The sequence below is a fragment of the Cotesia glomerata genome, linkage group LG3 (genome assembly GCF_020080835.1).
Source record: "Cotesia glomerata isolate CgM1 linkage group LG3, MPM_Cglom_v2.3, whole genome shotgun sequence".
In the NCBI taxonomy this organism is placed as follows: domain Eukaryota; kingdom Metazoa; phylum Arthropoda; class Insecta; order Hymenoptera; family Braconidae; genus Cotesia; species Cotesia glomerata.
The window spans coordinates 26,913,194-26,926,699 of NC_058160.1; the positions used below are offsets into that span (position 1 = coordinate 26,913,194).

At 29.5% G+C, this 13,506-nt stretch overlaps 3 protein-coding genes across 8 annotated transcripts in view; 2 read left to right on the forward strand and 1 right to left on the reverse strand.

Annotated features, from left to right (window-relative positions):
• Positions 1-13,506, reverse strand: part of LOC123260395 (protein Fe65 homolog) — an 80,136-nt gene that overhangs the window by 57,530 nt on the left and 9,100 nt on the right. The window lies entirely within an intron of this gene.
• On the forward strand, positions 3,509-5,506 carry LOC123260399 (cytochrome P450 9e2-like). Its single transcript, XM_044721482.1, has one exon. It carries the CDS (start codon positions 3,617-3,619, stop codon positions 5,162-5,164), a length of 1,548 nt encoding a protein of 515 aa, XP_044577417.1. The 5' UTR covers positions 3,509-3,616; the 3' UTR covers positions 5,165-5,506.
• Positions 6,312-8,346, forward strand: LOC123260400 (cytochrome P450 6j1-like). Its single transcript, XM_044721483.1, has one exon. The coding sequence runs from the start codon at positions 6,467-6,469 to the stop codon at positions 8,009-8,011; it is 1,545 nt and encodes a 514-aa protein (XP_044577418.1). The 5' UTR covers positions 6,312-6,466; the 3' UTR covers positions 8,012-8,346.

The following is a 13,506-nucleotide window of genomic DNA, read 5'->3' on the forward strand; positions in this document are numbered from 1 at the left end:
GTTCTATGAAACTTCCATCAGCCTTTTGAGCTCGATGAGCTCAAAAGCACAGAACAGCTATTTGTTTGAGCTCGGAGAGTTCAAAATTACACAAAAATTATATTTTTGAGCTCGAAGAGCTTAAAAAATAAGTGAATTGTTGAGCGCTTAGGTATGGAGGTAGCGGGAAGTTGCAGGGATGGCCTTTAGGGTCAACCGTTTTCCTAATTTTTTTGATAATTGTCAATTTTTTATACCGAGTTTTTTGAGAAATTTTGAATAATCTGTTGGTTCTATAAATTTCTTCCACGACATTTGTCCATTAATTAATTGGTAATTGGTCTTGTGATAGCAATATTATTTTTAAAATTTATTTCAGAAGTATCCAAACTATTTATATTATTCCTAAAAATATAAAAAAATCATTAAACTAAAGTTCTTTTATTTATAATTCGCAATTTTTGGCAGTAAAATTGTTATTTCAGGTTGCTAATTATTATTATAAATTTTTTTAAGAAAATTTGATTTATTTAAAACATTTTTTTACCATTAAAAAAAAAGAAAAATAGAACGAAGTTTTATTGGCTAAAACTCGGTATTTTTGGGAACTAATAACGATTTTTAATTTTTTTTTTGGGAGTTCAAATCGTTAAAACTACGAAAATTAGGTAATAAAATTTTCCATCTTATGTTGTTACTAAAGTGCATCGATATTAGTATCATTTATTTGCACCAGTAGCTTTTTACATCCGTATGCATCAAAGAATAAAATTCAATTCTATTCTACCGAAAGTAATTGAAAAAATCACTGAAACGAAGTAGATAAATCCTCTGTAGACGATTACTTAATCAAAAAAAAAAAAAAAAAAAAAAAACCAATTTTATTTGTAAAGTTGCGATTGACATTTAATGAAAAAATTCAACAAGTTTTACACGCTGTCACCTATCAAAAATCCGAAAAACGATTCAATTATGTAATCAATTCGATCCCTAATGAATAAAACTAATGACTATTTGAATTCTGAGAGATTTGCATAGCCATAGACATCAAAAAGTCAGGATCAGAAAGTTTGAAAAAAAAAATTTTTTTCTGTCGATTAATTTATTTTTACCACCAGCTGTTTGACCTCAGAATAATAACTTTATGCTTGTCTATTGATGATGGTGCTGCCAGTGTGGATACGACTGAATTTAATCTAGCTCGTCCTATTTCCATGGAAAAAAAACAAAAGAGAACTCAAAGTGAATGTGGAAATATAAAGATAAAAAAAATGTTTAAAGCTTGGCACTGTTCCCAACCAACGATATGACTTAAATAACGCCTTTTTAATCAGCCCAGTCTATTCACTCTACAGAATATCGATTTTACAATTTTATTAAATAAAAAATATACATATATAGATATATTTATTTAAATTAACGTGATATTACGGATATATGTGCCGTGTATTTATACGTACACACACCTAGAATGCTACGAGACGAATTGACGATCGATTCTGGTAGGTGTTCGCAGTTGGCTGGTTGCACGTGCGCGTTCGACAATAATTAATGTGGTTCAGAGTATATATATTGTTGAAATAAACTGATATGGTATTTTATGTGACATAAGATATAATGTGACATGCAAGAGGTCAAATTAGTACTAAAAACCATCAGTGTAAAAATACTGATATTTTACAAAGTTCATTTTCTGTTTTCGTGGATTCAAATTTATATTTTTGTATTGATGCACACAGAAAAAAAAATTTACTTGAATCAAGTAAATAATTTTGAAGAATTTCATCTTCTTGATTTAAGTAGAAAAATTCTTAAACTAAGAAATTTGTCTTGGTTTAAGTAAGTTTTATTTAATTCAAGAATTTTTTGTCTTGATTCAAGACAATGAAACTCTTCAAAATTATTTTCTTGGTTCAAGATAATTTTTTTTTCATTGCACGGAAAAAAGAACAATAGAAAATTTACATTATATAATCTAACGTGGCGCTCCAATTTCACAATTTTCTACTTTTTTTTTTTTTTTAATTGTTCATTTTTTTTGTATTTTTCAAACAAAAAATATCTAAATAAAATCAAAGAGAAATTTCGTTCAAATAACATAAAAGTTATAATGATGGACCTCATTTGTAAATTATTACACTGATAAAAAAACTAATTTGACTCAAGAGCCAAAATCTTGAACCAAGAATAACATTTTGAAGAAAATGATTATTTTGAGTCAAGATAATAAATTCTTGATTCAAGAAAAATTTACTGAAATCAAAAATAATTTCTTGTCTCAGTAATTTATTCGCTTGACTCAACAAAATCATTTTCTTCAAAATGGTATTCTTGGTTCAAGATTTTGGCTCTTGAGTCTAGTTAATTTTTTTATCAGGGTACAGTTTCAGAATGTAATTATCATAGATTTTATAAGAATTACATTGTAGAATGTAATATTTACATTGAAAGCTCTGAAAATTAACATTCAAAGTTTGAATTTAGAAAAATGTTATTTCGAACTGTAATTTTTCTAGTTTTTAGTACGACGGGACACTTAATACTATTTATAATGTAATTTTTCGAGTTTTCTTTTTTCAGTGTGCAAAATAATAAAAAATTGATAAGGACCTTTTTTGTAGAAAATTGAATTTTTTATAAATAAGTACTCTTACAATTTTTGATATCTTCGATACTTAATCAAGAATCATCAATTGAACTTTAGTTTATATTTTTTTATTCTTATTTGAAAAAATTTTTGAAATGATATTTGAAACGAAAATTTTGCTAAAAATATGAAAGATACAATAAAATTGATAAGAACCTTTTTATAAAGGATAAAATTTCCTAAAAAAAAAGTATTCGTACTATTTTTCGGTTTCAAAATTTTTCTTAGAATTTGAGATTCAAAAATTTTCTTTCTTCAGAATAAAAGCTCGAATCTTTAGAAATAATAAGAAATATTATAAGATTTGAACTACTGTTATCTAACGAGAACGTAATGTAATTCGAATGTTGACTTGAGAGAGCGAACAAAGGATTGACAAGAGCACATGCACGATAACAATGGATGTAAACATGTATCCCAAGTAAACAGTAACCCATTTGCCTTGTATAATAGAAGCACGTTAGTCTGCTGGTTCATCGACTTAATTACCGGCAGAATCGCTGACTGCCTTACATACTGGCTGTGTAGTACGTACGTGTGTCTATGACGTGTACATGTCTTGATGCTGGTAAATGCTAAGTGTAAAGCGCAAGTGTCTGCCTTTATATCTCATGATTATAACTCTGACGTAGTACGTGTATTATAAGTTACAAGCTTATTGATCAGAGGGAAAAAGAAGAGATGGAAGAACTATCTAGTCTTTAATAATTTATTAATTATAATTTAAAAACGTATGATTAATTTTTTTTATAAAATATTATCCCATATTATCCTAATGACAAAAAATATTCTTATCAATTTATTATGAAGATAAATAAAAATAAGGACAACTACCTAATCTGACCTTTATTGTAATAAATTTTTTAGCGTCTGCAAGATACGCGCAATTGTATAAACAGATAATGAAAATCCAGAAAAAGATTCAGTTCACATTAAAATTTAGCAGTGAAAGTTCATTACAATTAATCGACGTGATAATCGTGTCTAAAAATGGAAATTTACTGCAGTATTATCGCGGCAACAATAATAACAATTATCATTTACAGTGTGATAAAATATTCATCATCAAAAACGAATTTAAATTGTGATATAGCATGTGTGCCGGGAAAATTACCATTTATCGGACATAATTTGCCAATTATCACAATGCGCTCTAGCTTTCTTTACATGTTCAATATTGACTTTTACCATTTGTTCCCAAATAGCAGCATGATGGGTTATTACAATTTCTCCGTCCCCGGAATAATAATCCGGGATCCAAAATTAATAAAGCAAATAATGACCACGGAGTTCATAAACTTTAGCAAAAACACCTCCTCCTTGGACCACAATTTGGATCCCTTGTTATCGACAAATCCTTTCTTCACTTCTGACGATCAGTGGAAAAAAAACCGGACAATACTGTTGAACGGACTAACCAGCCAAAAATTGAAGGTAATAGCCCTCGGGATAAGCAGTGTCGCCGATGAATTCACAAATTACCTCGAACAATTGATAACATCATCTTCTTCGAAATCAGGAGCGATAACAGTCAATGCCCTGGAATTGCTCTCTCGTTTTACTGCTCAAGTTGTAGCAATAGGAGGATTTGGAATAAATGGAAAATCTTTTAATACCGAAGAAACAGAAACTTTTGAAAGTATGGTTAGACCAATGTTACAACCGGGAAGTTTTTATGAATTTATCAGCATTATTACTTTTTTCTTTCCGTTTATAGCCAAAATTTTACGCGTAAGATTTATGCCAAAGAAAATTTACCATTACTTTGTTAACATCATAAAAACCGTGCTGGAAGCTAGATCAAACGGCAATCAAAACCCACACAATGACTTCATTCAAAAAGTCTCCGAGTTTTGCAGAAATGAAGAAACTGGAAAAATTGACGAAGTTTTAGTTGCGTCTCACGCAGCCTCCTTTTTTCTCGACGGATACATAACCTCTGGAGTGACATTAGCGTTCACAGCCTATCAAATCGCAAAGCATGGAGAAGTCCAGGAGAAACTCAGGCAACATGTGATCGAAATTCTGAAGAAAAATGATGGAAAGCTGACATACCAAACGCTGGAAGACATGAAATACATGGAACAGGTTATATACGAGTCAATGAGACTCTTTCCGGCATTGGGATACTTGGGCAAAGTCTGTACCAAGGAAACAAAACTGGTTGGCTCTGATGGTGTCGAGTGTTGTGTAAAACCAGGCACCGAGATGATAATTCCTGTATTTGGACTGCATCGTGATCAAAAGTATTGGGACAACCCGGAATTATTTGATCCAGAAAGATTTTCACCGGACAATGCTGGTAATCTTAATAAGTTCGTTTTCTTGCCGTTTGGGGGCGGGCCCAGGCAGTGTGTGGGAATGAGGGTGGCCATCATGCAGATGAAGGCTGCTTTAGCGATGTTGGTTAAGGATTATTGGATTGAGGTTGATCGGAAAACTGATGAACCTCTGAGAGTTCATAAACTATCGGGTCTGTTTACTGCCCCCCATTCTGATATTTGGATCAGAGTTTGTAAACTAAAAGATCGGAAGTAGGAAAGGTGAATTAATGTTTCAGAATTTGAAGAGATTTAGAAGAAAATTCAATAAATTTTTTTGAATTTTTGAGAATTAATGAAAGATCAAAAGTTGTTTATTTTTTACAATCATCTTTTCATACAAGCTAACTTTGAATATTCTAGTACAGTATAAAACCATTAGAAATTAAATCGAGTGCATTGCATGCTCTTGAAACAGCGACAATAGAATACATGCTTCGTTTGAAGCGCCAGTATAGAGATTAAATTCTAAAATGGCCTCGAGGTACATTTGCTTTAAAAATTCATAAATGTCCGTTTACATTCACTAAAATTTATTCTGTAACAAAAAATCTAGCTTATATTACAATAAAAAACGTTAATTATTTACAAGTTTAATTTTAATTTTTTTGAACGAAATTTCTATTTGATTTCATTGACAGGTTTTTTTTTTAAAATACAAAAAAAAATGAGAAGTTAAAAAAAAAATTTGATTATCACAATTTTAACAAATTATAAAAAAAATTTATAAATTTTTTAGAAAATTGTGATATTCAACTATTTTTTTTTGAACTGTTCGTTTTTATATATGCTTTTCAAAAAAATTTATCAAAAAAAGATAAAATAGAAATTTTATCCAAAAACATGAGAGCCAAAATTTTTCCAACTTTTAAAGGCAAAAAAGCTATCGAAATTTTTTATTTTCCTTTCACAACATTTTTTATCATAAATGCGCCGTAAAAATAAGCAGAATAAAAAAAAATAAAAAATGTTAATTTTTCACCTAGATATGGCGAAAAAATAGAGTGGACCTCACTTTTAAATAATTACCTAAAAAACTTAACTTGCTGCCTCACAGTTAGAAAATTCTAAATTAATATAAAAAGCTCTTAAAAAAAAAAATTAGGTTGTGGATTGAAAAATTCTGATAAAAAATCAACGCAACAATCAAAAGATTAAACACTTGAGTTGATAAATGAATTTCATTGCTAATATAACTGATACTTAAACTGTGTTTTCATATTGTTATCTTTTATTATTCGCATCACTCTTTTAGAATGAGTAGGCAGTAAGCAACAGTGTCTACTATTAAATATACGCAGTACATCTCAATGTCGTTAAGTCGGATAATATGACATCAAGGATGAATTTTATAATATGGTCCCTTCCATTCTGCAACACATATTTCAGTCTCCGACGGTTCAATTCACCGACAACACTTTGTTATCTTTTTATAGCGATTGCGTTATACAACGCAGATAAATATTGTCCGTGATTTTAATGTTTGTCAAAAAAGTGAATTAAATACCTTAATTTGAAAATGGATTCGATTTCTTGGTACTCTATTTTCCTGGCGTCAATAGTGGTTTTGATGTTTGGAATTTACTGGTATTTTATGGAAAAACAAAAGTACTGGTCGAAGCGTCGCGTACCATCCATCAAAAGCAACGTTCCATTTATCGGAAATATTTGGCCGGTAATAACGATGCGTAAAAGTACAGGCGAAATGTACGACGAGTTTTACAAATCAATGCCGAAGAGCAGTATGGTTGGGCTTTATAGTTTTGGGGAGCCAGAATTGCTGGTAAAAGACCCAGAATTAGTGAAAACAGTTTTACAAACAAACTTTTCAAGCTTTCAAAGAAACGGAATGCAAATAAACCCAGAAGCGGATCCACTTCTGAGCCGCAACCCATTCTTCACAGAGGGAGAACGTTGGAAAAAAGAACGTTCTGTGTTGACAAACAGCATGACGAGTGGAAAGCTCAAAAATATGGCACTTGCGGTCCACGATGTTTGCCTTGAATTTATTAATTACTTAAACAGCCAATTAAAGTTTAACAGCGGCAAAAATGTTGAAGTTGACGCACAACTTCTGTTTGCACGATTCACATCAGCTGTAGTTGCAAAAGCTGGATTTGGTGTAAACGGCAACTGCTTTTCCGACGAACCTGGCAGTTTTTTGGAAATGGCAAAAATGATGTTCGAACCTTCTTCATTTTCCTCCGTCAAAAGCATGCTCGTGATATTCTTTCCGATGCTTAACAGCATCATTAAAACCAGTTTCGTGCCTCCCAAAGTTGATCACTACTTCAGAAATATTGTAAAAGAAGTTTTGGATGCCCGAAAAGATGGCGCGAGAGGCAATGACTTTATCCAGCACTTGAGTGACACTTACAAATTAAACGCTGAAGAGGCTGATGGAAATCTGGATAAAAATGATGTCAACCTTTCAATCGCTGCACATGCTGCGTCGTTCTTGGTCGACGGCTATCTGACGTCCAGTGTCACGTTGACGTTCATTGTCTATGAAATAGCCCGTCATCCAGAAGTACAGGATAAATTGCGAAAAGAGGTGAAACAAGTTTTGGCGAAGCATTCCAATGAAATAACCTACGACGCTATTCAGGAAATGAAGTACATGGATCTAGTGATCAAAGAATCAATGCGGACAGTTCCAGTAGCGCCAATTCTTCAGAAAATTTGCACTGAGAAAAGCAAATTAGTCGGGTTTGACGGTGCTGAGTGTCAGGTTGAACCTGGTACTAAAATAACCATTCCTGTTCAAGGTTTGCTTACAGATTCCAAGTACTGGGAAAATCCAGACAAATTTGACCCGGAAAGATTTAACGACGAGAATAAATCTCAACAGCATAAATTTGTTTATCTGCCGTTCGGGGGAGGACCCAGGGTTTGCGTCGGCCAAAGAATGGCCTTGCTACAGATCAAAGGCGCGTTGGCTGTTTTGCTTGACAACTTTCAGCTTAAACTCTCCCCAAAGACTAAGCAACCTTTGGTCTGGGCTCCTGCTTTTGGCCTTAATATTCCTGAAGGTGGCATTTGGATAATGATTGCACCGCTGTAATAGATGCTTCGACGAGTACCTTATTAATTATAATTGTAATCACAGTTATGTTTATAATAATAATAACGATAATAATAATAGTTGTTAATGATTGATCTTTTTTTAGTCGATAGTTTTGATTGATTAGTTTTTCAATAATTGGTTCTGTTAGTGATGGCTTGGTTCTGATGATTGAAATGACACTTAATTGACAGTGATATGATACATATGTTAGCTGGTAATTTTTTTATTATTGACGAGAATGATTTGTGGATTATTAAAGTGTCAAATGGTTTGAATTGATTTTTTTTAATGATACCGAGAGAAAAAAATACTTTTATTGATTTGATTTTTTTTAAAAACATCGAGCATGTTTTTTGTCTGAAAAGTTGGTTAAATTAATTAAAATAGTCTAAATAAAGCTAAATTGATAAAAAATTTCAATTAATAGAGAAAATATGTACTACAAAATTTTTAAGAAAAAAAAAACAGATTATTTGTTTAAATTAGTAAAAAATGCAACAATAAAGAAGAAATAAAACAAATATTGATATTCTTTTTTTGAAAAAAAATTAATATGTTTAAAAGGTCCATTAAAAAAAATTCTTATCTAAATAATATTTTTTTCTGTTAGTGCATTAAAAAAATTTTGAAAATTACACTGAGAAAAAAAATATTTTTACTCAATTAACAATTTCTTGGTTCAAGAAACTCGCTGACGATCAAATATTATAATATTATTAATTATTAATTTCTGAAGAGAAGAGCATCAATATTTATTTTTGGATAATATATAAACAAAAGAATAGCTTTATTTAAATTAAGTAAAAATTATTTCAATCAATTTAACAGTTTTTTGAGCTAAGAATATATATTGTTGAAAATTTTTAAGAACACAAATTATTGTATCAAGAAAATTTTTTTAATAAGTTTTTTTTTTCTCAGTGTAAAAAAAAAACAGTTTTAAATATTTATAGTATAATAATTAAAAGCTTAAATGTAAATAATAAATGAGTAATTTTAAAATATTTTTGTTCATCTATGTATAAAAAGAATTTTTATAAAATAAAATATAAGCATGAATAATTTATAAAACATAAAATCTAGTCGGTCATTTATTCATACATTTACTAATAACACGTAAGTACAGTTAATTAATATTCAACGACTATGATTATTGAGCCATCTGGTTCCTCTACTCAGCGGTTTCCCAACAATGGTTCATTAAAAACTAATTCTATATAACTAATATTATGTGGGTATGCATATACACGTATATGATATTGTAATAATAATAATAATGATGATGATATTTTAATAAAACCTTCGTGTAGACCTCTCGCCCGGTTAATTATTTTGAATTAATAACTTTTCCTCGCGGTAATCGGCGGTCGTTATCCAGCGATTATAAATGATTAATAATGTTTAAATTTTATAATATTTTTACACAGATGAAAATGGCTGGGTGCTTATGATATTTTCCAGAGGAATAATACTGTGTTTTAATTAAAGCTCACGTACAATGCGTGTATTATGGTAATGAAAAGATATAGGATTATCAGAATTTAGTTTATCCTCTTTGTTTTTTAGTGATGACGCAAATAGGACAATGATGGGTTGAAATGTGCTGGATAATGGGGCGTAGTTTGCGAACAAGGAGAACAATAACTGTAATAGTGAATGAGAGTGAGAAGGTAGTGTGCTGCTAAAGCATCAAATACCAGAAACAATACCCCTAATCTCGATCATTCACAATACTAGACTTTACTTGTGCTGCTGAAACTGCTGCAGCTGCTGATATATCACTACTACTACGACTACTGGCTGTAATACCTAGAGAGTTATATTTTCGCTGTATTATGATGCTGTAAATTTAGGCTCTTGTTTTTTATGTTTGTTCTCAATTGATCAATTTTTATAGGCTTACTTTAGTTTATTGAAATAAATTGTTCTGATGTCATAGGATGTATACTACATAAATATGATAATATTTAATGATTATTTGTGGGAGCTTTGATTTTTTTATTTATTTAAAAGTTTTGTTATTATTTTGTTTTTTATATATTTAAACAAAATTTTATTTTTATCTTCAATCAAATATCGGTTTTTTGAAACATTTAATTTTGTAAAATTATTTTTTTAACTAGTAATTACTAGCAATCTTGCAGTCACTATGTGACTGCCGTGACTTATAAACTATAAATAAATAAAATTTTGCTTTATTAAATAATAACTTTTGTTAAATTGCACTGTACTTTTTTAACTGTTAACGTTTTTAAAGATATAAGCTCATCCCGATGTTACACTCATCAAGAGCTTTCATTTGAGTACCCACATGCATTTTTGATATATTTTTCATATATATATATATATATATATACATATATATATATATATATATGTATGAAAAATTGATGTAGGTACTCAAATGAAAGGTCTTGATAAGTATAATGTCAGGGTGTACTTATATCTTTAAAAATATCATTAGATGACAAGATTCAATGTCATTTCTTAACTATTGACGTTTTTAAAGATATAAGCTCATTTCGATATTACACTCATCAAGAGATTTCATTTGAGTACCCACATGCATTTTGATATATTTTTCATATATACATATATATAATATATATAAATATATGAAAAATTGATGTGGGTACTCAAATGAAAGGTCTTGATGAATGTAACATCGGAATGAATTTATATCTTTAAAAATGTCGATAGTTCACAAAATACAAGGTCATTTATTAATTATATATCTAGAGATAGAGCATTTTTGAATGCAGCCTAAATACTTATCATCATAAATTGATTATTGGTGAGAATGATATGAAAGCATGAAAAGGCACAAATTCAAGTCAAGACTTTTCCGACGATACCAAATTTAACCATAAAAACCCATTTTATCATCTAAATACACTGGCCACAAAATTTTGCTTATTCTCTTAATTAATATAGATTAAGCGTTCGATGAAAATTTATTTAAAAAAAATTTTTAATGATTTTTTTATGGGGACTAATTTTTTTGGATAATTTTTTAAATACTGAAATTTTGTAAATTTATTTCTAAATTATTGAAAGAAAATCATCAATTTTTTATACATTAATTTAAAATAAGCATTCATTAATGAATTATTCAAATTAATAAGATTTTTCATAATGATATCATTAAAAAAATATTTTTGTTGTAAAGTAGATCTAAATAATAAATAAAATAAAATTTTAATAACAAACACGTGTTACTTAAACAAACAAACAAAAATGACAATCACTCTGCAAACAAATAAAATAATTACTTAAAAAATATGAAATACGGGAAAAAAGTTACAGAGACAAGAGAGTTGCTAGGATTATTATATTTTACGGCTGTTGATGTTTTGTTCCCGGAGAATTTTATAAAATACAAAACGAGAGCACCGAGGGTGAAGTATATACATATTTCATATACAAACAATGCAGACTGTGTTACTACAGCCATTTTGGCATCCAAGCGAGCGAACGAGCGACCTACTTCGCAAAACACTCGTCTCTCCACTTTTGTTTGTATATATACTTCCACATCGATGTATGAAAACTTCAACCTCCACAATTAGTTTGAATTTTAATTAAAACTATAATTGAACTATTAATAAATAAATAAATAAACGTTGTCTAGACAGTTTCTGAAAGATAGTTTTTGGCATTAGTTCTATTCTTTCTATTCCATTTTGGGTTATATTAGCTCCGAGTTCTATTCTGTTCGATTATTTCCTCTGGATGGGCTTTTTGGTGACCATCCACTATGCTACCTTCCTTCCTGGTTCCTTCCTGTTTCCTTCCGGAAAGTGCTATTTCTCAGCACTCAAAATCGAGCAAACAAACTAGCTACTATCATATCACAACCCTCGATTTATTAGCAAACTATTTCTGATCATTGATCAAGTATAAAAGAAATCTGCACAGAAAAAAGGTTCACTTGAGCCAAGAAAATATTTTTCTTCCTAATTATTTTCTTGAGTGAAAAAAAAAATTTTTTTTTTGACACAAGAAATTTCACTTATTCCAACAAAATTTATTTAGATTTAGATTAGATTATTTATTTATCTATGCCAAATCCTGCTGGCCAAATGGCAAGTAAAAATAAAGAATACAATTAATTACAAATTTAAAAAATATTAATAATAATAATTTACAGATATTATAAGTACTCTGATTTCAATTTTATAAAATTATTATGATTACGATTTCTCTAACAATCTTATAAACATTTATGAACTCTATTTATACATCTAGATTAAAAAAATAGTCAAAAATTTTATTCTTGAAAATCTCAAGACTGGACGCATTTACAATATCAGACGGAAGTTCTTGCCACAAACGTATAGCAGTAATTACAAATGTACCTTCATAGTGAGTGGTTGCAAAGTTAGGTATTTTAAAATTTACATTGTTTTTCTTAGTAGCTAAACGATTCGATCTAATATCCACATCTTCTATGCATAATTCACGTAAATAATGAGGTTTATTTACAGAGAGTAATTTATAAAAATAATTTGCTAAATAATAAATTCTACGACTTTCGATAGAAAGCCAGCCTAGTCTACGTCTATAAGGAGTCACATGATCATCACGTTTTAAGTTGAAGATGAAGCGGATAGTAGAATTTAATGCTTTTTGTAATTTCAAATTATAATTCTCTTATTGCTTCAAGAAATACGTATCTTGACCCAAGAAAATTTATTTAAGTCAAAAAAATCTTGTTGTTTTGAGAAAATTCAGCCTCTTGCTCCAAAAAATTTAGTTCTTGATAAAAGTAAATTTTCTTGTCTTGAGAAACTTTCTCTCTTGCTCCAAAAAATTAAATATAAAGATAGAAGTAAATTTTCAATAATATTTTTATTGATTAACATGTCAAATGAGAAGATCAAATAATATTGAATCATTTTTTTTCATTCAATATGTATAGTTGCACGCTAAAATAATATAAAATAAGTATTAAATATTCAAGAGAAAAATTTTCTCAACTGAAGTAGGTGGCGCTGCTTTCTTAAAGTATCTAAAAATCTTGATCAAATATAAAAATTTATTGTATCAAGTATTTATAATAATTTGAATTAAAAAAAAATGACTTCCACCAAAAATAGAATTTCAAGAAAAATTTTTGCTTCTGCCAATACAACTGCGGTCTTCCTTTAGGCACCCGAAAATTTTCTTGAGCCAAGAATTTTGTTCTCCAGTCAAGAAATTTTTTTTTCTGTGTGGGAAAAATGATGAAAAAAAAACTAGAATTCACACGGACTGCAAAAGTATCAATTTATCGTGGATATAACTTGGAATTAATCTTATAAATACAAATACAATTTCTTTTCATTGGAACAAAAGTTGATTATCTTTCCAGTTGTCATAGCAAAATTCACTCTGTAAATAGAGGAAAAATAATGAATTTGAAGAACAATGAGGATCAATAAAATGAACTTTAATAATGAACGAAGAAGACAGCTGGAGACGAGAATTTAATTGAATTTGAAATAGGTCAC

What these genes read in the sequence shown, in the direction of transcription:
- LOC123260399 (XM_044721482.1), top strand. Translation starts at nt 3,617, where the DNA reads ATGGAAATTTACTGCAGTATTATCGCGGCAACAATAATAACAATTATC.
- LOC123260400 (XM_044721483.1), top strand. Translation starts at nt 6,467, where the DNA reads ATGGATTCGATTTCTTGGTACTCTATTTTCCTGGCGTCAATAGTGGTT.